The following is a 27,206-nucleotide window of genomic DNA, read 5'->3' on the forward strand; positions in this document are numbered from 1 at the left end:
TCCGCAAAAAAGTCGTAGCGCCCTCTGCAGGCGGCGCTTTCTCACCGGCGGCACAACGCCACTATGAGACCATGACGACACCACTCCTCGCTTGGGAAGGCGGGCGATTTGAATGGCGCTATAGGTACACCGACGCTTCAGACGCAATTTTCTCATAAAATAAGTCTTTTTTTTGGCACGAAACAACCGTTTCGGGGTATCTGTGATCGTATTTTAACATTCCACGTTGACTTAATATTTGCCTTTAGTGTCCCTTTAAAGCAAAAAAATAAGTTGAAAACGTCATGCCATTACTTAAAGGCCAGCTGCAATAAAATTTTGTTTTGGCTAAAATGGTTACAGATGAGTGGTTCATAATATTGAAGTACTCTTGGCAAAGCTGCAAGGCTGGTAATTGTACAATTTTCTTATTAGCGGCTTTTAAACAGCACCTAAGCAAGGAATGCGTGCCCCTTGGAAGTTAGTGGATACGACAAATGTCCCAGCATGTCACCTCTGAGATTTTTCAGAGTGCTGTCGGTGGCGCCCAATTTTGGAGGTGTGCATCCTCAGTCCCACATCACTTTCAGCGAGCGGTAATGACAGCATTTTTGGCAGTTTTAGTATCAAAAACATCTAATCTTACTAGCCTTTCGAGACCATATTCACTCGTATTTTGAACAAAATTTCACACGGATGCAGCTCCAATTTACGTTATCTGAAACTAGGCTTTTCATGCGATCCAAAATTTTGTTGCAGTTGGCTATTACGGTGCATGTTACCTAGGAACATAGGTGGTGATCAGGGCATGGAAGCAGATGTACAGCTCTTCTTTTGACAGATGGAGTGCAATGAGGGGTTCCAGCACCTCCATCCAGCCATTGCTGCTCTCATAGTGGAGGCCAGTGGTCTTGCAGAACCGGGTCAGCACAGACTCAAGGTCACATAATACAGACAGCTTCTCCTCTTCATCGTTGCCAAACCTGTCTGTTAGGGAACAAGAACTTCTTGATACCATAGCTGCACGAGCAGACTAACCTTATCAAGTTACAAAGTCAAGTGTTTGATGAAAACTCATCTGGTTGGGATTAATCATAATCGAAAGTAAAATGAACGCTGACCACGAACATAAACAATCACAACACGTTTTGGCTCCCGTACGGGAGGCCTTGTGTACATCGGCGAGACCGGAAATACTGAAAGGCGCCTCAGGGAACACTGCCACTATGAAAGAAAGCAAAAAGTGTTTTCGAGCGCTGCCACCGAACATTCTGTGAGACATGATATTGACTGGGGTGGTGCACACGCGATAGCCACTGAAAGAAATCTGATGTCTTGTCTTCATTTCGAATCATTACTAATCCAAACTACTGATTTCACGCTGAAACGCAATGACGGCAGCCTTTCTTCCCGCTGCCTGCATGATCTATTCATGCGTACAATAACATCTTCCTATTTCCTTTCCTTTTGTTGTGAACAAGGCTTCTGTATGGGAGGTGTCTTGTTATTATTTATGCTTGTGGTCAGCATCCAGTTCATCTTTGACTAATAAAGTTAACGTGCCCACCGATGTGACAAGAATATTTAAGTTATAATAATGAACAATTATAACCTTGTTCAAGTTTCATAATTTTTTTGGCAATGGTGTTGCAGATAAAAAAAAGAAGCTGGTGTGGCGTGAATATGATTTCAAGTGCAAAAAAGAAAAAAAAAAGGGAGCATTCCAAATTACAGCCATGGCCCAATCTACTCGTACATTTCTTAGCTCCATTTTATAGCATAGGATATGGTATGCTGATTATGGTGAAAGTTGCCAGAAATCCTAGCTCACATTTTGCATGTGCTGAAATGTTCTGCTAGTATTAAGGATTCTAAATACTAGTAGTATGTTAAAAATCCACATTAGGGCGAAAATTCAAAAACATTTTGACACAGCCTACAGAAGGGTTTTAGTACTTCAAGAAGCGTATTAAAGCCCTGAAAGCTTTGCATCATAGCTTGACTCTGATTTTTTCATGCATTCCTCTACAATGTGCATTTGATTAGTCTCACAAAAATTGCCTCTACAATGACAAGAATGCAGAGAGACAAAGAGGCAAAATATAAGATCAACTCACCAACAAGTGTCTGACAGTCTTTTCTAATCAGTGACTGCTCCGAAAGGTCATAAATCTCGTCCCAATCGCCAAGTTCTTTACCTTTGACGCCCAAGCTTATCTGAAAAAGTGATAAGCCAGCACTCGAAAAGAAATACAAGGGCGCACAAATGCATGAGGTAGAATCTGCTGCTTTTGCAATGCCAATCGTCTTTAAATGCGTGTGACTACCGCAGAGGCCAACATGAGTGCAGTTGTGATTGTGTGCTGAACAAATTAAGTGCAAAAATAAAAATGTGTGCAAAAAAAGGAAAAAAAAAAGAAGACAGTAAAACACAGAACAGAAATTTGCCCAGCCATGAATATTGGACATCGCAAAAAACATTTAGCTAAGATGAGAAGAAATGAACTGCACGCAACATAACAATTACTTGTTTAAAGATCCTGCACAGCGCTTTCTTTGCCCTGTAACAAACAAAAACTGTTTTTAATGGGAAAGGTAAAGTGGGGCAAGCCAGTCTCAGCTAATGTTTGTGATTTGATAAGACATGCTTGTTCAAGAAGGAGACTCATTTCAGAATAAAAAACTAAAGATAAGCACTCTTGGGCACTTTCTTAAAAAGAAACTTTTATAGTTTATAACTTTCTACAGAATGAACAAAATATTTGAAGATTACAGCAGAGGTTCCTTTTATTTCCTTCAGTTCAACAGCTTAACTTAATTTTTAAGAATATCGGCAATAACCTGAACCTTTTAGCATGCTAATTGACCTTAGGGATCAGACAAGCCTTCTGACCAATATCTCACAGGTGCACCACAGCAAACTTCCTTCCCTTAATTGCCAGCCAGTTGCATATGGCTTATGACTGCACAGAAGAATGACTTAAAACAATACAAGAAAAAGCTGCCGATAAACAGTAAACAGTAGTTTAACGTCTGAAATGGGGTTGAAGCATTACACTGTACTAGTTTTTAAATTTGTTTCTCTATAATAGAGCTGTACTATGTGCAAACCTGTAATTACCACTGGGCATCAATAAATTTAAAAAAATCATTTCTGACACACCTATCAAAAACATTTCCAGAATAACCATACAGCAGCAGAAGACCAAAATCATAATCTTTAAATTTTTTATCCCGCATAAATCTGTCCAGTAAATTCACCTCAAGTAAATACTTACAGTGAAAAACAATGAAAGAAGAGAATCAGTTACATAACAACATACTAACAGTGCCAGTAAACATTCAGGTGTTACTACTATTCTTCTGATGCTTTCTTCTAACACAGCGCTGATTCACTGATTTTGCAGCACAGGTCCAAGCACAAATGTCTTAAAAAGTATGCAACATGTTTAAACATTGTTCTTGTCACAACTGCTTATAGTCCTGAGGTGTTTAACAATACACTGTTAAAGGAAATAAAGGAAACACCACATTATACTCCATTTCCTACACAGCAGGAAACACTATGAAGACTAGAGGGACTTCACTCACTGCTCACATTCGTGACCCAAAAGTAGTGTGCCATATATGAATGAAATATATAGGTACGTGTCATGTGGTTCTATGTAGTATTAAATCTCATAATTTTATGCTGCAAGACAAGACATAATTATTACATGGAAGGCATCACAGACCTGAACCTATTTACCATGGAACAAGCGGAGTGAAATATTTCTGCGACCAGTGGCCATAGTATACAACTTGCGCTCACAACTGAAACATAGTATATGTCGCATACTAGAAGCACAAAAGTACCCAATTGACATGGGATTTGACATAAACTTTCATCTATAAGTTGCAGTCATAATATATCATGTAGTTAGCCTTTAGAAGTAGCCACAGATCAAAAACAACTGCATTAGGAAAGGCGAGGAGAAAGACTTCCCTGAACGCACTACTTGCGTACCTTCTGCAAGGTTGCCTGCTAAGTGTAAGTCGGAGTACAGTATATTGGTACTGATTACGGCAGAGTTTTGACATGAAGGCCTCAGCAATAATTTTTTGGCATCAGAGGTGTACCTAACAAGTCAAATCAAGCATGTTTCCCAGTGAAGTTGATGATATGCTCAAGTTATGTTGATCTCAATACTAATTAGGTATTCCCTTTAACAGTGGGCCATACTGTACAGTTGCTGATGCAGGACCTGAAACGGATACAAAGCCGTTTTAAGTTTCGTAATTTTCTTCCATGTGTTGTGCTAAAGCCCAATATTAATGGTGTAACAAACTGCAAGATCCTCCAAAACCCTCAACCAGACTAAATCCCATTCCAAAACAATTTATCTTCTCCCCAAGTCATGTTAATGTTCACAAACACTCCCTTTTTCCGTCGGCCATTTCCCAGTGGAACAAGTTAACTAACGAAATTGTGTGTTGCAATAACATCGACTCTTTTATTAATTGCATTCAGTGTATTGACTTTTCATCATGATTTTGTTTATCATTACATTTCTGTACCACTCCTGCATGGGCCGTGAAGGTCCTGCGGTATATTCAAATTAAAAAAAAAAAGATTAAAAAAAAGCTGAAGAAAAAGAAACATAACACAGAATTATGACTACTAATTAGAAAACATTTGCAAGATGACCCATAGCAGATCAACGCACAATTGTAGATACAATAACAAATCGCCATGTTTCAGGTCCTTGATATTAAAAATTCTATGTCCATCCATCCACAATAGTGCACTGGCTATGTGCTATGGCCCAAAATTCATAACCTGTCAGCACCGCCACTACTCCACAGGATGAGGTAACTGCTGTAGTTCAAGTAATCCGCAACCATGCATGCCCTTTCCACTTAGCCCTGTACCCTCCCTTTCACCACATGCGCTGTCACTCACCTTCCAAACGTAGGCCCGAAAGCACTCCGGAACTGGCTTCATCTTGGAAACCTGGCGCAGGGTATTCAGGTCGCATTCTGAAAGGAGAGCGCTCTCCAGCTCTTGCATCCTTTCAAGTGGTGGCCGCAAGAAAAGAAGAGGGGAGGAAAACAAGAGAGAATAAAAAGAAAAAGTGAGACACTGGCTCTGTATGCCCCCTCGCTGTACCAAAAGGAAGGAGAAAGAAGCAGTGAATAGCCCAGCAGAGGAAAGAAAATCATGAAGCCTCTCATATATATATATTTAAATCTACAGGGGTGAAGAAACCCCAAATGCCATCCAGACGAAATCTAATGAATGACAGAAAGTAGCGGACACTTTCAAAAGATTTTATAACTGCACTTTTAGGAAAAATTGAAGTAATGTTTCCACTAAGGCTTCCAATTATAGACAATTCTGCTTTTTGTTTTGTGTACAACATGCATTCATTTTTAGTCACATTATTGTGCAAGCTTTCTGGAGCACTGTCACTACCTGATAATTCTTTAATGGTTGATGCATGTAAATGATGAAACTGCTCATACCATTTCAGTACTCTTTAGTAGCATGTATATTAAATTAAAGATCACTAAATTAAGTAAGCAACAACATAGCTCCCAATGAAAGTTGGGAATACTTAAATGTAATGGATATGCATATCAAAACAATGTTTCTCAAATATCATATCACATAAAGTTTCGCAAAACCGGACAGGATAGGATTACAGATACCGAATCGGCAATGTTAGAAAAAAGAAGGAACAGAAAGATTGAAATAGATTACAATATCAAGTTTTTTTTGTTTGCAGAATAATTTCGAAGCGGCAAAAGCGTCAGTCAGCTGATGTTTGGGATTACCCCTGTCAAGCACACACATGTGCTCTGTGCTAACATTTCTATTCACATTGCCAAAATTTAACTGAAGTCTTTCAACATGCTGACATCTGTTCCCTTGGCACTGATTTTTAGATATAGGATTATATTAAATAATTGCACAAAATTAAAGATTAAACCCAAATGCAATGATTAAACCTAGAATAGAATTAGACAACTTTGCCAAATAAAACTACTGAAAACTGTCTGGCTTGAAGAGGCAGAAAGCAAAAAAGAAAAGAAAAAAAAAAAGCTTTGAAAGACATCACATTTTCATTCACTCACTCACTGCATTCATGTTTTGCACGATATTGCAACATAACATGTAGGGTTAGATCACCATCCCTAAATAGCTTGGCAAAATTAGTGCGTGCTCACTCACACTCATAGGTGCTTGTTCACACTTGTGCACTCAGTGATATGCTTTTGAGTGGGAATGCTGACCTGTGTTAAAAGATGATGACACTATCCAATGACACCAACTACTGTGAGAAGTGCGCACATTCTCCAAGAATGCTTAGAAGTAATGGTTCATGGAAGAATCTCGGTGATTCTCACAGTAGCTCAGAATACACTCAAGCTTTCTAACCAGTCAAATATTCGCAGAACATTACAACATGAACGGCGTAAAATGAGCAGCACAGGTGTGGATGCTCCTGCCCGCAATTCGATGCCAAACAAACGAAGAGTTTCATACGTAAAAAGTTTGTTTTAGCCCTCTCCTGATCTCATTTGAAACGAGACGAATTATTAATTAACCCCCCCCCCCTTTTTTTTTTGCTCTCCGTTAAAGTGTTATAAAGTATGAACGCTAACAATATCCTACACGAACATTTTTGTTCTCGCCGTGAATAAAACGTAAGAAAAACATTGGGACAGTCTGGTGAACTGTTACTTTGCACTTATTAACAACTCAAGTATCTGCACAACTAAATCTTAGTAGATGCAGTGCATCTCCAGATGTGACATTATTACAAGACTGTGAGCACAGTACAGAATATTTAACTGCCACCCGCAGGCCTCACAGCGGACGGTAGCTTTCATGGCAGTAGCTGTGGAAACCTAAAGTAAGATTTTGTTTTCGTGGAAGCCAGTCATGTGGGTCAAGATATGCTTAAACAACCTTCGGCAAACTATGCAACTACAAAAGAAACATTAAGGCGATTCACGAATAGTATGCAAAACATGTATTAACAAATAACGAGGCTAGAGCGGTCACAAGACGCCTGAACGAATGACGTTAGTGTCTGCAACGTCCCAAGGCGAAGGTCTAATGACCTAAAACAACTGCGAAAGAGAACAAAGTTTGTCAGAGATCATTAGTGCTGGCTAATCAATCTTGCGCGAAACCCGCTCTTAGGAGGAAAAAAAAAAATGAAAAGAAAGGTCAAAGTAATTTTCAGATTCCGAAGCTTAATATCTCGCAATCTATATGCTACGGAGGAGATATAAAAATTGCTGTTCCCGCTTTAATGCACAATGTGGCAGCGCGCCTTGAACGCGCAAGAAATATTACATCTCAGTCGCGTTGACGCGTGAAGCAGACGGGCGATGGTGAACAGTTTCAAAAAAGTTTTAAGGGCGGCCCCAGAGCAGCTGAAACACCGTGGGTGCTCGCTCCGTTGACGCTTCGAAATCAAGATATTGCAAACGGAAATTCATAATGAATATAAATTGCTTGACGTGGACACATATATTAAGATATGAGGATTCCCGGAGTGTCAACGGTATGATGTGTCAATGACGGGCGGCAACAACGATGACAACTTTGTAACAGCAGCGAAGCGTACCACAATAGAAAACTTGGCCGATTGAGAATTAGCTGCCAGTACTGTGAATGGACATGCCAGGCAATATTAAGCATGGTTCTGCATTAACCGGAAGTTTTACCCGAGAGCCAAAAAAACAGAACTGCTGGCATACAAGATTAAAGAGCGCTTAAGCATGCACCGCAAACTCACAATCTTCTGACAGTCGATCATATCCGTAAGTCGACTGCAGGAAAAAAGAATCACAGCTTATCAAACATTTGCAGTTCTTGCACAAACCAATTTGACTGCGTCTTTCCTAAATTCAGGCTGTCGTTCAATAAACAAGATTAGAATTCAACCCGGCTTACCAGCTTGTATCGTCGACGTCCACCGAAGTGGCCATGTTGGAAGAGGATGGCAAAGAGGCGAAATGGTAGGTAACGAAATTTTCTTGAAATAAAAGAACTGTCCCGTTATGTTTAGATTTGAGCAGCTTAATTAGGAGTTACATTAGTAATTTTTTCTTATTGTTATATTGAAAATAAAAAGTAATGTTTATTGTACATGAATTATTTCTCTCGAGCTATGCATTGTGGGTAGTTTTCTAGTTCAGGGTGAATAGCCAGGCGATGTAAGATGGCGGTGAATAGTAGGTCTAAGAATTTACAAGCAATGAACATTACGTCGCTATTTAGTCGAATACACGGCGCATTTTCTGAAGCGATGGCCCCTCCCAAGTTTGTGATTGACCGAAGGACTATAGAGAAGACGTGGAAGCTTATGGACAAAGTGGTGAAACTGTGCCAGCACTCGCGAATGAACCTAAAAAATAGCCCGCCGTTCATTTTGGACATCCTGCCGGATACGTACCAACATCTGCGGGTAATCTACAGCAAGCACGAGGACAAAATGCACTTGCTGAATGACAACGAGTACTTTCGTGTGTTCATCGAGAACCTCAACAGAAAGTGCAAACAGGCTATCAAGCTTTTCAAGGAGGGAAAAGAGAAGATGTTCGACGAGACGTCGCACTTTCGGAGGAACCTCACCAAACTGAGCCTAGTGTTTAGCCACATGCTGTCCGAACTGAAAGCCATTTACCCCAACGGCGTCTTTTGTGGCGACACTTTTCGGATAACCAAAAGTGACGCGTCCGAGTTCTGGAAAAACGCGTTTGGGGACCGGTAAGTAGTGTTCTCCGTGTACTTCACTTCGTGCTGTTTTTTCCGCAACACCCACCCGTTCCGTCCATCTCGTGATCGACCTGTGTTTGCATGCTGTCTCCTCGAGAAGCCGGAAAGCTAGGCGTGGGAAACATCTCTCGTTTCCACGGTGATGTCAAATGCCCGCTGCCGCGGAAGCGGTAGACGGACGCTCTCCCGTTCTTGTTGGTTTCGAGACGCCGGGGCTTGTCGCTGCGCTGCCGAGCCGTCCACGCGGTTTATCCACTGATTGGGTCCTCCTCCCTAGCGCCAAGCGGAAGCGATCGCTCCATTGAGCGCGGTAGCGTTGAGGGATTCTCCAAGCGCAGCGATGCTTGTCCTTCGCCCTCACCCACCTCGCAATTTTCTTTTTTTCTTCTGCCTGTGTAGGCGTGAACTACTTTGACCGCATGTGGTCACGGTTTGTCAACGGGTTGACATAAGCCATCCGCGGGAGCGTCTGTGGCCAAAATGAGTGTACTTACCCTCGTGATGGCTGTTTTCATATTCAAACTATTATTATTAAAACAGTGTCAAGACAGCCTGTTTCATTTCAGTTGGATTTTATTCACGCGGGCATTCAACATTGCTTTCTGATCATGAACTGATTTAGTTCTAGCAGCTGCCTGCGATGTAAACAGTTATCCTGGGTTGGGAAGAGTTTAGTGTAATGAATACATGCAAACAGTTTGTTTTCGTACGCAGACGAAATACAACTTTGCACTTAAAGCAGCAATGACACCGATGTCCTTGTGCATGTACTATCGGCCAAAAACGTTTACGGACCATAGGATCTGACACAAAAAGCTGCATATCTCAGCAGCCTCAAAATGCAGCCTGGTATTCCCATTTCCAGCCTTGTACAACATTGTGATGTACGGTTTTACTGGCCACTTTTAAAGGCTGCTCGGATATTTAACGGTTTCTGAGATGGTCAATAGTACACATACACATAAACTAGTTCTCACGTCGCAGAATGAATTAAAAAAGTGGGTTCCTGGCTTGGCTTTTGGTTTGACTTCGATTTGTTAGATCATTGTAGGCATTTGCAGCAGCTTTGTTGATGTTGCCAGTAGCTGCTCCTCATCATGGCTCAATAGCTTGCCATATGTTGTCATGCTTGTACTGCATGTCAGCCTACATGCTGTGAAGTGAAGAGGTTGTGCATGACCGTGCCAGCAGCACTATGTTGACTGCATGGCATTCAAATTCAGCTTTGCACATGACCACGACCTTGTGTCATGCTACCAGTTCCCTGAACTGGCTTCCCCAAGTAATGCTCATGGTTGACTTCTACATTTCTTGTCTTACCTAAAGTGCCCTGTGGTGGGCATTATATACAAATTATATACAGCTATATAAAAATAAAGATCTTAGCTAAAACAAAATGAAATGCGTTTAATACATGAAGGTGTGCAAGATACATAATAAACAAAACGGAACAGTGGAATTAATACAGTATGACAAACAAGGTTAAACACCACAATCCATGCAACAAGAAACATTATCAACAGATAGCTCTCAATGGACAAATGTTGTGACAATTAATGCTCAAATACAGATGGCGTTGCTGCGACAATTTCGAAGGGCAATTTATTTCAATTGTATGCTGTCTTGGGAAAGAAAGGGCATGTATATATGTATTAGTATGGCACATCTATTGTACTTTCGTGGAATTATCAATGCTAGGAGCTATGTAACTTTAGTTCTTTACGTACGTGTCCCTGTGCAAACCATTTGTTCCTGTGTAACAATTGAAAAACAATTTAATCTCTAAGTATTCGCACCCATTTATTGGGGAGCGGCCATTCAACAGCCGGCTGCTTCGAAGGCAACTCTAAAAACACGCTTTGTTTCATTGTTCTTGCTTTCAGAAAGAACTAAGAAAATGTGGCAGGGGCTGAACTTGTGAAAGAGTGGTTGAAAATTTTGCTTGCAGTTCCTCCTGCTAGCCGAAAACAAGTTTGCATGCTGTGCCTAATTTTTTAGGCATTTTGTACTGGTTCCTCTTTTGATGATGGTAGTCTTCAAGCTCATTTTATGGTTATATCCTATTCGGGCACCAGTTAGCATTGCCCATAAAAAATTTTGTTTGGTTTATTATGTTTCTTGCATCATTAAAAACATACTGTAGCTGAACATATAACAATTTACAAAATATGAACTCCATGTGTGAGCTTATTCATGTCCAGCATACTTGAAAAGCACCCAGCTTGTCACTGGATAAATCTGCCTGATGTAAAGCATTGTCAGACACAATCAAAGCAGTGAAACCCACTGCATGATAACATTGTGACACCAAGAGAAAACATGCAGATGTCTACCCTTCCAACACCTTACTTTAACTCTTCAATATGACAGCACATGTAAATACCCCAAAAAGGTGTTTATTCTTTATCTAAATGTGCAAAACACATTGAGAATAAGTATAATCAATGAAAAGAAAAAGTATATTGCGGAAACTTTTTCAGCAATAGGGCGAAACTAGGCACATAACTGGAAGTGGGCTTCATCCCAAGCCACCTATAGCTTCGTTTGGAATTTGTGCAGACGGCTCTCGCCATATGTGAACCATAAGTGTACATTTCATTTACTTTACATAATGTATACATAATGTATGTGACACCACTACAGCCAGAGATCTTGCATCAGTCTGTCTCCTGTGACTGTGCTTTAAAAAGAAAGCAAGTCGCATGTCAATTCTTCTTCCTCGTCCTGTATTTCTGCTCTAAACCTACAAATGAGCCTGTCATTCAATGTTGACCAAAGATATTTAGCCAGAAACTTCATACTCAATACTGAAACTTAGGAAGAAACATTTTTTTTTTATATAGCCTGTAGGCAACACTCGTTAGTAAAGGGTTAAAACACTTCAATTCACAGCAAAGATTCAGTCAGAAGTGTCTCAACATTTGTGCTACATGTTTAAACTTCGATATGTTCATTGGTGCTTTTTCTTTTGATGCGCTATCTTGGCTTGCATAATTGTACGCACATCTCCTGAAGGGGACATTTATAGCGCTCTTTTAACTTTTTCTCTCACCACGCTGTCACAGTGTTTGTGGACTACAAGAACTATAGAAAAAAAAGAAAGGAGGAAGAAATTCTCAATTTCACTGTGTTGCCTGCACTTTAGATGTGATGATGTCAAATCTGGGACAGAGGCTTTTGTTCTTTTTTTTTTTTCTAACTTTGTAAAGTTTGCTGGCAAAAGCAAATTTAACTCTTGAGTAGTGTTCACTGCCTTTTAAAAATTTTGCTGTACACTTAACAGCAAAACCTTAAGTAGTTATTTTAGCTTTGTACCGACTTCTTGGCAAACCCTCTGCAGACAGCACTAATAGCTACTTGACAACCCCATGAAATTTAACTTTTGTTCACCTCTTCTTCTTACTGTACAATGTTAATTTGCAGCCTGAAATTCTTGGGGCCATCCTGCTATCAGCTGCACTGGGGCATGTATTGCTCCATTGGATTTGGAAATCATGTTACATGTAACTCTGTTAGGATGTACAATACAGTGAATTGGCTGATATGGCCAAATAGACTTACCCACCGTGACTGTGGGTAAATCAATGTGGAACTAGATTATACTGTTCATGTACAGCTGCTGGGCTCTTCACAATCTCAAAATCTTCCATGTTTATCAGTGTTTTTTAGGCAAACATCTATTACTGAGCCAGAACTGTTGGGCCTCAGGCAAGAATATGCCACTTGACTTTTGCAGTTAGTTAGATATCGTACCAGATTCATTTTCAAAGGGTGACAGATGGCATGTATTTGCTCACGTCACTCGTACATAGAAACTGTCATGCCTCATGTCATGTGTACTGCCTGTATTTAAAATTTTTTTCGTCACTGCAAGACAGGCTTGACACAAGCATACTAGGCGCATGCACTTGAGCAGTGGTTTCAGATATACTGGAAACAACAGTCAAGGGATTTCGTTTAAAAACCTGATCTTAGTGGCAATAATTAACTGTTCCGTCACAGTTTATTGAACTTTCTATCGACATTTTAGTCTTCAAAGCTCACATTTATGTATAGAGTATTGCTCTTAGTCGCACATACCATTTAATGTCGTCTGACGTGTGTGCTATTTATATTTATCCTTTGTTTCCAAAAGTTAATCAATATAGCGTAGGAAAGAGAGAGAGTTTTGCTTTCTAATGCAGAAACATATTTTAAGGTCTGACCAATGAGCTTTCTATTTTAAGTATACAACTTCCAATGCCTCTTAGAGAATGCATTTTTGTCTTGTGTCAGACATGAGTTGCCTGCATGAAAGCTCGCGTTTTTGCCCCCCTTCCCGTTGCCATTGACAATCCTGACGTGAGTGCGTTTGCACGCCCACTTGCGTGCCAGTTTCGGCTCTCAACTGCGAGTGAAGGGGACAGAGAGAGAGAGAAAAAAAAATAAGCATGCTCAATGTATGTGCACCTGAGTCAGGCGCCGAAGAGTGAGTTGTCTGGCCACGGGCCAGTGTGGGAGGGCGACTGGGGCTACGTGAATGAAAAAGTTTGGCAGTGTGTGCGACGGGTTGGTAGCGGCAGGCAAGAAGGCAGGGGAAAGACCCTGGGCTGACAGCCGCGGCTGTGACCTAGGTTTCTATATTTGACACACCCATCTTTTCACTCTTTGCTTTGGGGGGGGTTATGACATCACATCCTTCCTCCTTTTCTCGTTTGTTTGCCCATGCTACCTTGCGAGTTGGGAAACAATGAGGTTTCCTTTCCCTGTGACTCAGTTTGTGTTGTTTCTCTTTAATCTTGTGTTTCTGTTTACGACACCGCTGCCTGTTGGGCCATTATTGTTGGACAAACATGTCCTTCTCCTGTTCCTATTTTAGCTGTGTCAGATTTCTTTATAAGCATGATTTTTTGATAGTTTTATTCTGCCTTGACCATTTGTATGCCTGCCCCTTCAGCTTAGTTTTTAAGATATTATTGGTAGTCTATCTTTCACATTGTTAACATTCTTTTACTTGTGTGCTTGCTCCACAAGGCACACAACGCACAGCTTTTGTTAGTGCTAGTTTGCTGGCTAGCAGCTCAATTTTTCAAGATCGGTGTTACTCTGTATGAGTGGGCCGCACTGTAATAAACCACATAATCTTGCTTCCTTGTATGCATATTTTTCAGTAGAACAAGTTTTGTGACCTTGAAATGCACGTTGCGAGGAGGTTCATTTCAGTGAATTATTTTCCTGAAGGTGTACATTAAAGTAGCTTTCTAGTTAAGGCTCAGTGGTCAACAGTGGCAGAGACAGAAGTAAATGCCGCCATCTTGCCCTGCTGTTCAGTGTAATTGATACAATTTTTATATCAGGCATGCAGTTTTTATTACTCCTCTATATTTTTGTCAATGCTGGGCTGTTTAGTGTAGAACTTCAGTAGGTTGTTGTGCAAGTTAGGAATATAGTGGTTTATTTGTTTTATTTTGTATTTATTTAGTGTATTTCATGTAGGGGGACTTAAATTATGGTTTATCACCCTCACCTGGTGCTTATTTCCGAGCACAAATCAAGATGGCTGTCAAGCTGCTCGGACATTATAAAGACTTTTTCATCTTTTTAGTTTTTCCACTTGTTTAGTAAGGCACAACACATGGCTCTTCATTTATTTACCTATTGAAAGTTGTTAAAGAGGCATAAAAGTGAGAGAAACGGATTGGTGTTGTGCACTGTTAGCAACACATTATAAACGATCATGTGAGTGATAAGCCTTCAGAAGTGCACGGAGTGTTTCACCATATGTGCTTCAGGGTGTGATCATCAACATGTCCCTAGCCTTCATGCATGTGATGTTATTCAACGTTTACTTGAAGTGAACATTCCTACACAGTATGCTCTTAGCAAAAGTTGTGATATCTTAAGGTAAAGATTTTCTTAAGAAATATAAAGTTCCAACACACGGTAAAAGCCTTCAAGACTTTATAGTAGTCAGCTGCCATTACGGTCCTCCATGTCTTCGTTCTCTTCTTCTGCCTCTTCATATTTGTCCTCTTCGCTGTCTGTTCGTCTAGGATCACTACAAGAAATAGGAAAGCTGGGCCTAGAAGTCATACTTGTGTTTTCTCATTTATGAAGAACTTGAGACCTCACAAACTACTTTAACTTCACTTGTTCTATGACATATTTAGCATGCAATGCTATGGAAGCTACACTAGTAGTGCAATCGTAAAAGTCTCACTCTGTGCGTTCCACACTGCAGTTGTTCTTGATCTGCATTGCTTCTTGCAGAATAACCACTTCACATATTACAACTGCAACTTATGGGCATAAGGCTGCGTCAAATCAAATATTATTTGTGCATCTTTGTGTTTCCATTGTATGACATACTATGTTTTGGTTGTGAGCACAAGTGGTGCACTTGTGGCCAATGGTCACAGAAGCATATCACTCTGCTCATTCGGTTGTAAATGTGTTCAGATGTGCAACACCTTCTATTTAATAATTATATTATGCTTTGTAGCATAGAGGTATGAGGCTTTATGTTAAATTGAATCACATGATGCTTACCTATACATTTTTTTATGTGACCCACTTTTTTTTTTCAGCAAATGTGAATGGCAAGAGAAGTCTCTAGCCTTAATAGCACTGCCTGTGATGTAGAAATGAAGTATAGCATATTTCAAGCGCTCTAGTTTGTGTCTGTGTGCATGCGTACTTAAAGTAGCACACCAAGCCTTAAAGCTTTCTCCAGCTAATATTAAACTTCCTCTCTACTTAAGCCAGGCTAACACATAAAATGTGATTCTCAGCATTCTCTTTAACTGTGTTTATATGAGCCATATACAAAATAAAGAAGCACAACAGAAAGAGACATGTTTATACGTGCTGTTTATTCATGCACACAGTTATAACACAAATCTTTGCTGGATTAGTTTTCTGTGGTATTGGCTGCATGAATTCTTGTGCATTGAGAGTATCTGTATTAATGGACTTGTTTATTCTGGAGGTGATTCACATTATGGGCATGTTTAATTATAAAAGTGAGGGTGCCATTAAGAGATGTGTATGCACATGAAACTAATAATTACCTATTTTCTCTTCCTCCTGTGCAGGACTGTCGTAGCGTGGCGGGTTTTTCGACAAACGCTTCACGAAGTCCATCCCATTAGTTCAGGGCTTGAAGCAATGGCACTCAAGTCCACCATCGACCTCACATGCAATGACTATATTTCAAATTTCGAGTTTGATGTGTTCACAAGGTGAGTATGATTCAGTATTTTCTTATGTTTCTTGAAGGGTGAGGTTGGCATCCAGTGTGCAGGTAGCCATGAAGCTACAAAGCAAACTCATGCTAGTTGTGCTGACAGTAAACTTTGCAGTTAAATATTTTGTCCTGGTGTGGGGATTGAAGCCTTGCAGCACCAATATTCTGGGGCAGTCATTCTGCTAATGTTGGTGCCCATTTTTTTTTTTTTTTTTTCATTGGGGTGGACTTACTAAAATGGTGTACTGCCTAAAGAATCCCAGGTGGTCAAAGGTAATCTGCAGTCCACCATTACGATGCCTCTATGTTGCTTTGGGACGTTAAACCACGTGAATCAATCAGTCGGTCAATTTTCCTCTGGCATGCATGTATGTACTGAATTCTGGTTCTGCCTGGAATAATTATATCAAAACTACATTGTGAGGATCCTTGCCAGGTCGGTAGAGCATAGCTCTTGATCATTTCAGAGTAATGCTTCGTGTCTCCTTTTGTTGTCCTTTTCATGCTAAATTTACCACTGAGTTAGAATGAAGGAGAAGACTAAGCAAAATAAATTGATTAAGCCAAGTCCTATAACTCTTTCACGAAAAATACCTTCTTGCTTTTGTCGTAACAAAGGTGCCTTCTTTAGATACACTTGAAAGTGTTCCTACACTTGACAGCATGAGACTAGTCGTTTGGGACCATTTCACATAAAGACGTTGCAGAAACCTTCACAATGCCACATTGTTTCTTAACTACTATGTGTTGTCACATAGGCACATCTATATTGAAACAGAGCTACTGTGCAATATGTTTTAGGTGAATACTGATGTTAGAAGGCATCACTGAAGCATTGAAATTGGCTCATTTCGAAACTTTGTTACCAAACTTTTGTGTCAGGGCTCTTTCAGCACGTTAATAGAGGTGTGCAAATAGTAATTTATGAAACTGAACCACATATGAATTGAATGGCACTGGATGTGAATCAAGTCAAACATCGAATAGTACTCTTCCATAGCTGCCAAGTCTCCCGAACTTGCCATATAGTGTAAGGGTTTTAAAAAACTACATGGTTGTTTGGCCGAGGACGGTATCTGCTGGAAATATGACTTGCCGATTTTCGTGTGTGAGGACTGCCATTGTTCTGGTCTCATACAAAATAAGTCGGTCAGTGTAGCTGAGAGAGAGAGAGAAACAACTTTATTTATCCCATCTTAAAGGGAAAGGGGCTGCGAGAAGAAGGCGAGAGAGGTTGTCCTACTCGCGGTAGGCCGCCTCTACCACCTCAGCCCACCTCAGGATAGCTTCCTGAAGTTCGGGGTTTTAGCTGTGCATGGCAGCCTCCCACAGCTCCCGACTACTTAAAACTCTACAAAGGTTAAACTATATTGACATATTATCGGGGAGTCGTGACGTGACTAGTGCATTTATTTCAGCCACAGAGCGTAGATAATTTTAGTTTGCCATGCTGCTACTGAATTGGTTGTGGTCTTTGCCGAATGCAGTAGATAGGCACCTTAGGACATGGCCTCCAAGATATTCGGTGTCACATAATGCCCCCACCAGCACATATGTTGATGATCTTAGAAGCCATGCCAACGTAACTCCATGTTTCATGTCAGCTGTAGCTGAGATGACAGTTATCACATTTTTGTTTCAGTTTCATGTTTGATCCTACACCCTTGCTGACATGATGTATTCAAATCCTATTCGCAATGCACTCAAACCTAGCTATAATGACATTGCACCTTTTACGGAAATACCCTTGTTATATCCTGTATTCATTACAAGCATGTATGTTACATGCTTATATAAGCAGAAAACGTTTTACATTTACTTCACTATATTGAGGTACAACTGTGTAGTATCTCAATTCATAAATGGCAAATATGTATATGATTTTAAGACTAAAATTGAATAGGAGATTTGGTTCATTAATTAGACCCCCCCACATTTCTTGTACTCCCAAGCTTGAGCTGCTCCCTTTTCTACCAGTTTGTTGTTATACTATATTTGAAAATCAATCTTGCAAGGTGTTTTGATTTGCCCACCAGATTAATATGCTCATCGACTCACTTTTGTGTGTGAAGTTTAGGCACTAATTTATGGTTCCTTCCTTCATCATGTGTCCTAACAGTAGTAGCTAAAACATGCTTAAAGGGACACTAAAGGGAAAAATGATTTCTTCTCTATCAGTTGATTACCCTTCCCCAATACCGAAAACCCCACTCTTACCGCGAGACGCCGCTTGGTAAGCCAGAAATGAAAAACACAAAGGCGAGTGGCGACGCCACCTTCAAGTTCCCGCACAAGCTCACTGTGACGTCATGGATTTTGAAAGCATCTTCTAGGTCTCAGTTAATTCTTTAGCGGTAAAGATTGACTACATTGTGTTCTAAAGGAGCCCAAGGCTGAATATGGCAAGTTTCGCGAACTTTTACTGAGCCAACGTGGCCCAAATACAAAAAATTACGTTAGAAGTAGTGACGTCACACTGAAGTGCTGACGTTGAAGTTTTTGCGCGAAATTCAAAAAAATTAACTTTGAGCACCATTTTCTCTTCGAATACTTAACCTATTGCAGTGTAATTAACGACAGCAGAGTTTTCGAAGAATACTTTGTCAGTCTAAGTTGAATTATTGTTTTACATTAGTGTCCCTTTAAGCCTTTTTTTTATTAAGAGCTATTCTTCGTTATGTTTTTTGATGTTCCATACAAATATAACGAAGCGACCTTAAGAATAGTAATTTTCTTAAATTGAGCCAAAATAATGCACTATAATTTGGCACGACAGAAAATGTGGAGTAGTTTTTTGCTGACATTTCTGAAAGAACAGAGTTGAAGGGCTATTGTGAGTGAGATAGTGACATTAAGGAACTTTCTGCTCTTAAGCACCTCAAAGGACAGAGTCGCGTAGAAGCGGATCGCAGGAAGTGCGCCAGGAAGTGGGCGTTCGTTGGAGCAGGATGTTGTCTAATGATAGCGCGGCGTCTCAACTAAACTCGAGCCAAGCATGTCGTACGCAAAAACGCTTTCTTTTCAAGGCAAGTATGTGCTGTTAAAAGATGAAGAACCTTGCTTCATTTTTGTTTGTGTCCCTCTTGGAGGAGGTCGTCTTGTGGCAAAAATGTCCTTATGAATTGTTTTATGGTATACTTCTATACAGCAAACAATGTGGATTGTAAGGGTGTGAGCAATAAAATAACTGTGGAGATAAGTAACAAATTTAGGAAAGCAACGTGCACCTATCCTGTGGCTAAGTCTGATACTGTTTTCTTTTTTCTTCACAAGTAAGAAATTCACCAAAGTGTTTGGCAATGGCATTTCTTAAACTAATCCTGTTGTTGACAAAGATATTTATAGAATTGAAAGGTTTTCTGCGACGAGTTTATTTGGCCTGTGAAGATAAGAGTTTCTAAGGAATAGACACTTATAAACATTGACTTGGTGTGTACTAGCGATCAACGGTGAGGCAACATTTCGTTTAATGGAGTTGTCTTCATCAACTCATCTTCATTGTTGCCCTGGTGAAGACAAGTGCACTTGTAGAGGCAACATGCCTTGTTCAACCACTGTTGATCACTACCACTGGTGTACTAGGTGATGGCAAGCGGCCCTTTGTTTGTTTGGAGCTTCATAAAATGTGTGTTAAATTGTTCTTTTTATTTCTTAAAATGGCCCAATTTACATCAGGCTCCTTGTGTATGTACTTGTGACACAATTTGTGAGTGGAAAGTTAATTCGAACTTCTTTTCAATCTTGCAGTCAGTCATATTTTAAGGCATAGCAGTTGACATTGCCCTTAAAATGTCTTTCAGAAATGTGATTACTTCATCTGTGGGTGTTCTTAAAAATTGCTAACCTTTTCTGGTAAGCTATCGAATACAGTGTAATGATAATTTGACATACATGCTAATTTTTGATACACGTGGCATCCGAATACTCTTACACTAAAGTGAGAGTACGATAAGGAAATGTTCTTTTGCAATATTTTGTACTGCTGTGTTTCAAGTGCATAAAAGGCGTTATCTTTTCAGGTTATTTCAGCCCTGGTCAACACTTCTTAGAAATTGGCAAATCCTCGCAGTTACCCACCCTGGCTATGTTGCCTTCCTTACGTATGATGAGGTCAAGGCACGTCTGTACAAATACATTAACAAGCCAGGAAGGTGAGCTATTACCCTCTTATATCAGAAGAATGATTACATTGCTTGATTTGTGCCTTCAGTACATACTGTGTACGTTTCATGAAAGGGAAAAAATTGTCATCCACCTGCTGATTTGCCAGATCTTGTATATTTGTAATCGAGAAAATTATGAGTTTCAATGGGCAGTGATAAAATTGATTGGGCACTGTCCAATGGATGGCATTAATTTAGATTTTGTAACTTTGTTTAGTGATCATGTCTTGCATGCCACATGGCTGTGCCATGGTCGGTTGTTACATATTTTCCCATAATCTTGCAAAATGACATGAGCATGTTAATTGTCACTTTTGTTAACACGCTTTGCCTGAAACATGGTTATTTGTCTAATTTAAGCAAAGTATTTGTGCATTTACTTGTTAGGAACTGATTTATGAGCTCGCACAATATCAGTGTACTTGGCTTTTTGTGGCGAGTCTGCTTGTAGCTTGGTTGGAAGCAAAAAGAAGCTTGCTGACACGTCATTGATATTTTGGATGAAGATGAAGCAATTTAACTTGCGCTTTGATTTGCACAAATTGTGGTTTTTGTTGTTAATACAGTGTAGACCGCTTATAACGTAAGTCGCAGGAGCTGTAAAAATGCGCGCTATAAGCGGTACCGCGTAATAACCAAAGCATGTTTTTTTTCGGCTTTTGCTTATGCCAAACGGGCAACCCACCTTTCAAACACAATTTATTACATATGTCACCCAAACACACATGCAACACAATCGCAACACAGCACAGAAACCATGTTCTCCTGAAAAGTGCGGCATCAGCAGAAGAACGCTGTTATTTTCGTCTGGAGACTAGTCTCCACGCGCACGCCCACGCTACCACTCCTGAAAAAAAAAATGGGGAAAAAAAAGGAATGTGCTACCGTTCTACCTCGCACTCCGCGCACCCTGATTGGACACTGCTATAATGATGAAAACACGCGCCCTCCTTCCTCCAATGTCTCCCACCCTTCTCCTTTTTGTTTCGGTTTTCGCCTCTGGTCCCCACGCGCGCATCCACGCTCCCAAATGCTGTATGCTGCTGTATGCCGTATGCTGTATGTGCATGTGAAAGCGCGAGAGGGACGCCTGCTTTCACGGAGAGCGAACGTACGGCGGAGAGCAAACGCGACGACTCTCGCCGTGCGGAAGGCCGTGGAGGGATGGGAGCGAAGGAGGGGAGGCGACGTTTAGCTGTGACACTCAATGCGTATCTTGCGACTGGGTGAAAGGGAAACTGGCGACTCAATCTCCCACACGAAAGGAGGAAAGCGCGAAGGCAGCGCGGGAGGGAGATGGCGCGGCTTTTACTGTGCAAGCCACTGCATACTTGTACTTTGCGCGGCTGAGGGCTGTCGCGCACACTGTATCTTGGAAGCGATCTCCACACGGCTCTGACCTTTGTATGCGCTGTGCTTTTGCTGCTCAGTTTCCATTGAAGCAATAGACCACACGAACCTTCAGTCGCTGCTCCTGCCGCGTTTTCTCACGCCAGCGTTTTTACAGTGCTTGTCTGCGGTCATCGAGTGCGATCTATTCATGCTTGCTTGTGCGTGCTGACACCATGCTTGTTAATTCAGTTAGCGGATGTGTCCAAGTTTATGCAGGCGATAAAACTACTATCTTTACTTTATATACTCTACTAGTAAATTTACTATCGCAATTGATGCTTCTTTTGAGGGAAACGGCGACTTTTGTTTCGCTTTTCACCACTGGTCTCCACGCGCGTGCCCGGCAACCGTGCAGCTGTGCGGGCCGTTGCTCAACGCCTCCTAGAAAAGGCCGTGCGTGGTGCGCCGATTTCATGGTTGCGTGCTTAAAAGAACCGCGCTATAACCGGTATTCTGCTTCGCGCGCCTACGCAATAAACGGTCCGCCTATACATTGAGTTCTATGGGAGATATATTGGTGGTCAAAAAAGCCCTTGCTATAACCGGTCCCGCGCTAAAAGCAGTTACGTTATAAGTGATCTGCACTGTATTGTACGTTGAATGATCACCGGCATCTGATGTGAAGCTTTTACTCTTGTGCCTACAGCTACGTATTCCGGCTAAGCTGCACAAGGCTGGGCCAGTGGGCCATTGGCTACGTGACAGCTGAGGGAAACATCTTGCAGACCATTCCACAAAACAAATCCCTCTGCCAAGCACTTCTTGATGGCTATCGGGAAGGATTGTAAGTGACTCTTCATTGCCAACTTTGTGCCACACCATGGTTCTTCTCTGCTGTGCACATTGCTCATACAAGAACTACACAAGTCTATAGCCTCTTACAACTACAATGTCTAACAGATTGCTTCAAGTGTGCCTTGCTTTATTGGCTTTAGTATTCTGTAATTTACTCATGCTGCTTAGCCCCCTCCACCTTCAGATTTTTTATAATCTAAAAATAAGGTGTAAAAAAGATTCAATGACCTGTGACACAGCATGTACATGAACATGACTTAGAGCGACATGACGTATATAAGTACAGTCGAATTCGGTTAATCCAACCTTGACAGTGCCAACAGAATTGATCCAGTTAGCCAATGGGTTGAATTAAAGCAAGAGGCAAAAAATATATATATAAAAGTCCAAACGTGTGGCTGCGTTATTTGCAGTATTTACCCAATTCTAGTGTGTCCCCAAAACTAATGTACACTTTTACGGGTTCAAAGCAGAATACAATGTTCACCTAGACCTAACGCCCACTTGGTTTTACAGCAAGAAATGTGTAGCATGCCTTCTATTCTGGCTATCGGAAAAGGACGAAATTTGCAAAGTTTACCTTCGCAGATTGGACATTTATTTAAGCCTAATGCCCATCGTCACTGTACTCATACAGCTCTTTGTCACTATGGGCCACAGTATGTTATTCTCAGTGAGGTACACTGCATTTGATATTCCACAGTTTGTAAATGACTCTGAAATCATGGTGAATGGGATGGGCTTCAGAATAGGTGGCAGTCCATGCCTAGACTGACCACTTCACCATTTTATCATGTGACGCAAGGCTCTGACACCCTGAAAAACATGTGATGCAGCTTTGTTTGCCACTAGTGAAGCATGCAAAATAACTTCTCTTTTGAATGAGTTTACATAATGAAAGTGGTCTGTTGTCATCACCACCCTATGTAAAAATTTGTTCTGTCACCATTTTGTGCTGACAATGGCAATGATGCTGGCTGACACTAGGCTATAGCCCAGGGGTTCTCAAGTACGTTCATCCCAGGGAACCCTGCTAAGCTCCATAAAGTGCCAAGGAACCCCCCCCCCCCCCCTTCCCCCCTGAATCACCAGAATGTCAAATTATCGAGGGTATCAAGAAAACAATAAACAAATGCTTCACTACGTCAACACGCTTTTATTTACTCAATGAATCATCAAATATTGTTTCTATTTAGCACAAGACCAGTGCGGAAGCTGAAATTCTCGTCATCTCATGACTGCATGATTAGCTCTAGCAGCGGCGAAGGCCTCGCGACATCCTTCGCGGCGCGCGTTTTCATCTGAGACGTGCTTTGCACCAACGGGCGCACATCCCGATTAGTTTTTCGCCACTACGCTGCTCGCCACCAAATTGTTCGTCCATGGCAATGTAGCCGGTGCTCTTCAGCTTGGACAGCTTTGCACTGAGTCAAAGCGAAACCACTGCTTGCCGCAACCGCTGCGGACGAAACCGCAGCCGCTATCGACGCGATCATGGACGGCGACCTTGCGGTTCAGAAGGCAGGCGGCTGACGCACACACCAAGTCAAAACGAAACTACCGTTCGCTGTAAGAAGTGCGGACGAAACTGCAGTCGCTATCGACGCTGCCATGGGAGGCGACTACGCAGTTGTGAAGGCATGCAGCCGATGCGCGCACCGAGTGAAAATGAAACTACTATTTGCCGCAACCGCTGGGACGGAACTGCGGTGGTTATCGACGCGATCATAGATGGCGACTACGCACTTATGGAGGCGCGCGGCTAGCCGCCAACGCGGTGTTACGCGTGGCGATAAACGCAAGAATAATGGCTTTAAAGGCACAATTAGGCACGAAGCGCTTCGGCGTTGCTGTCAGTCACGTGCCGCGTACGATTGCCTCATGAGGACCACGGCGATGCGGACTGTGCCGCTTCGTTTCGGTTGGATGCTACGCCGTTCTTGCTCTATTGCGGCGCGCATTTGCGGTGCTCCGCGCATTTCTTATTTTTTTTTATTCCTCCAACGTGTATGTCAGTGCACACACTATCGGCACCTAGCCTATCTACAAATAGGAGAAAGGCGCATGGTGGTAAGCTACAGCCTCCGAGATTCAAGTGCGGAAGCTTAGGCGCGCTGCCCGTTCTCAGAGGTTGAGTGGCTAAAAGCTGCTTGCGTATTTATTGCACAGTTCGCGAATTGCTGTTACGCACTGTGATGTGCTTTTTGACACTCGGGCATGGGTAATGGAGGTTCTTTGGATCGAGCGCACCTCATGTTCGCCGTTTTAGACACTTGTCGAGAGCGGGACCAGGGAAAATTTATCAGTGGCTCGCGGAACCCCGAGCAGGGGCCTGCGGAACCCGTAGGTTCCGCGGAACCCACTTTGAGAACCCATGCTATAGCCTATTGCCAATGCCATGAATGCAGTTTCAGTCTTGTATCTGATTGTAATGGCTAGGAAATTTTCTGATGCACTTTCTTGGAAAAAAAGGTGGACGTTAGAATCGGATAAGTACTGCAATAACCATTCATTCTGAGCTGCCATTTTTGCTTGAAACTCCAATGAGGGCAAGTCGAAAATTGGTGTTTTAAGTGAGAGTTAGTGGTGTATCTTCAACTTTTTCGCTGTTTTATAGTGCCACTAAGACCGACACCATTGACATAATCGTGCTGAACAGTCAAGTGTGAATTATCCAGCAGGGCCGATTTCATAAATCAAGTAACAAAAACCTTGGCCCATAGAAATGGGCCAAGGCCCCTCCATTCTATTCCGACTCTGTTCCAGAGAGGGTAATCCCCATAATTCCACTCCTTTCAACTCCTTGGAATGGTGAGAGTTGGGCCATTCTTACTCTTGGAGTGGCTGAGCTGATCCATTCCTCCATTTCTAGTGTAAATGAACACTTTTTCTTTAATTGTTGACTACTTGCGCTTGCCTGCCTAAGTAACTAAAAACATTTTTGAAGTATTAACGTTACAAAGAATGGTATGCATATTTCTTTAGAACACGAAACATGCTTTACGGTCTGTTATCTCTGCCGCACGTTGTTGCCTGTAATCTCTCTAATGATCTGCTTAAAAAGAAGTCTTAGTTTTTGTCAATTTGGGTTGCAGTAAGATCTCTCTGCTTATGTGCTGTGAAAACGGTTATGAGGCCTAAAAAAAAAAAAATTGCACAAACGCACTAATGCTATGTCACATGCCTAGGCAGTGAAGTGCCCATACTTAAAGGACCCTATTTCACAAATACATATGCGAGATGAGTACTCAAGACAATTGCACGTGTTATAGGACTGGACAAAAAAATACATAAGCATTATTATATAAATTTCATTGTCGTCCTTGTCAAATAACGTCAATTAATGCACGTTAGCTATGTGGTTTTGACGTCACAAATATGTGACGTGATTGCCAAATATATTCAGTTATTGCGATCTAAATGTCTCCAAAACATGTCAATTTGTGGTGACAGCCTGTCATGCGGTGCCCTCTTCTGAAGCCCTTCCTTAGTCCCTACTTGGAAAAAAGTAAAGAAACAAAGCAAAGGGGCTCAGTCACTCTCTACGCTTGTTCAATACCATAATACAAAAAATACTGCGTAAAGATTGATGTCTTCAAAAGTGAAAGTACATTTCATCATGTTTACACAGTTTTTCTTCTACTTAGAATTACGCCAAACATGACGTTCATTTCTGACATCATGGTGCACAGAGTTTTCAAATACAGTTGACTTACTTTGTTATATTCATTATTTCATTATGTCATGTTTCGTTATAACGAGGTTTGAGTGTATTAGCCTGCAGCTGCCCACACGTGTTAGGCAGTTCAGGAACACATTGCACATTGCGATAGAGAGCACGGCCAATTGCCTTCTAAATAATTCATTTCCAAAAGCGTAATTTTTCAGTTTTTTTTTTTTTTGAGCGTAAGGCAAACTACACAAATAATCTTTACCGTCGTGCGTGGCATGCATCGAGCTAGAATTAGATTGTTGTGTCACTTTGATTACATAAAAGTGAAATGCATTGGTATGCATTGCAAGGCAATCTTTTTGTTTCACATCTACTGAAATCACTCTGACCTCTTGTTATTGCGCTGTCTCTATACTAGACAGTGTGCAAAAAAAACATGGCGCACGTTTCAAGTTACTGCGAACTTGCGCAGGGTGCAACTATTGGCGATGTCATTCTTGGCCTCCATCCTTGTGTCGGGGGTCAAGCGCACTCTTGGACTGAATAACTTTTGACAACTAGATGTTGCCATCTGTACACACACCTCAACCTTGTAAAGCAGAAAGGTTTCCGGATCTTCAGAAGTTTAGGGTGCATAGAATACCTTGTTGTTTATAATTACCGTGGCAGAGTAGTCACCTATAGGTAGATGCTGTAAGAATCAGTAGTAGAAAGTACAATATATTGACCCAGTGTGGTTTAGTATAAATGGCAAGTTTACCGGTTTTCTAGTTTTGTAATCAACATTTAGCGCTCCAGGACGAGGTGGCCATTCCATTCCAACTCCATTCCCGAATCTCAGGCTCCAATTCCATTCCAGGTGTTCAAAAATTTGGAATGATTCCAGAATCATTCAAGCTCTGGAATTACCACTTCACAACTGGGATGGGCATTGGCCAGCAGTGTTGTCATTTTAGCAATTTTGTTGCTAGACTTTGCAACTTTTGTGCATGTTTAGTGACAAATTTTTCTGTTTAGTGACTGGGCGACTTTTTTAGCGATGTGATGGAACAATCGGCGACATTTTACCAACTTTTAAGAAGGTTAACAAAGTTGCCTTGAAAATGGCTTTCTAAAACCCACTTAACTATTAAAAAACTACAAAGTAGGCACCCAAAATTGGCTGTATGGTGCATGGGCTCCGTGACCATGTTGAAGCAACAC

The 27,206-nt window shown here is 41.4% G+C and overlaps 2 protein-coding genes across 2 annotated transcripts in view; one reads left to right on the forward strand and one right to left on the reverse strand.

Annotated features, from left to right (window-relative positions):
- LOC119456251 (TBC1 domain family member 23) overlaps positions 1 to 8,061 on the reverse strand; it is a 36,055-nt gene extending 27,994 nt beyond the window's left edge. Inside the window, exons 1-4 of the mRNA XM_037717903.2 lie at positions 7,931 to 8,061; positions 4,922 to 5,030; positions 2,097 to 2,196; positions 762 to 966 (exon numbers count right to left, since the gene is read on the reverse strand). Coding sequence (XP_037573831.1) covers positions 762 to 966; positions 2,097 to 2,196; positions 4,922 to 5,030; positions 7,931 to 7,965 — 449 coding nt within the window. The 5' untranslated portion in view covers positions 7,966 to 8,061. The remainder of the gene's footprint in view (positions 1 to 761; positions 967 to 2,096; positions 2,197 to 4,921; positions 5,031 to 7,930) is intronic.
- Positions 8,062 to 8,092: 31 nt separating this feature from the next.
- Positions 8,093 to 27,206, forward strand: part of LOC119456250 (E3 ubiquitin-protein ligase CBL-B-like) — a 60,089-nt gene continuing 40,975 nt past the window's right edge. Inside the window, exons 1-4 of the mRNA XM_037717901.2 lie at positions 8,093 to 8,746; positions 15,829 to 15,975; positions 20,000 to 20,131; positions 22,182 to 22,319. Coding sequence (XP_037573829.1) covers positions 8,199 to 8,746; positions 15,829 to 15,975; positions 20,000 to 20,131; positions 22,182 to 22,319 — 965 coding nt within the window. The 5' untranslated portion in view covers positions 8,093 to 8,198. The remainder of the gene's footprint in view (positions 8,747 to 15,828; positions 15,976 to 19,999; positions 20,132 to 22,181; positions 22,320 to 27,206) is intronic.

Source organism: Dermacentor silvarum, chromosome 6, assembly GCF_013339745.2.
Source record: "Dermacentor silvarum isolate Dsil-2018 chromosome 6, BIME_Dsil_1.4, whole genome shotgun sequence".
NCBI classification, from domain to species: domain Eukaryota; kingdom Metazoa; phylum Arthropoda; class Arachnida; order Ixodida; family Ixodidae; genus Dermacentor; species Dermacentor silvarum.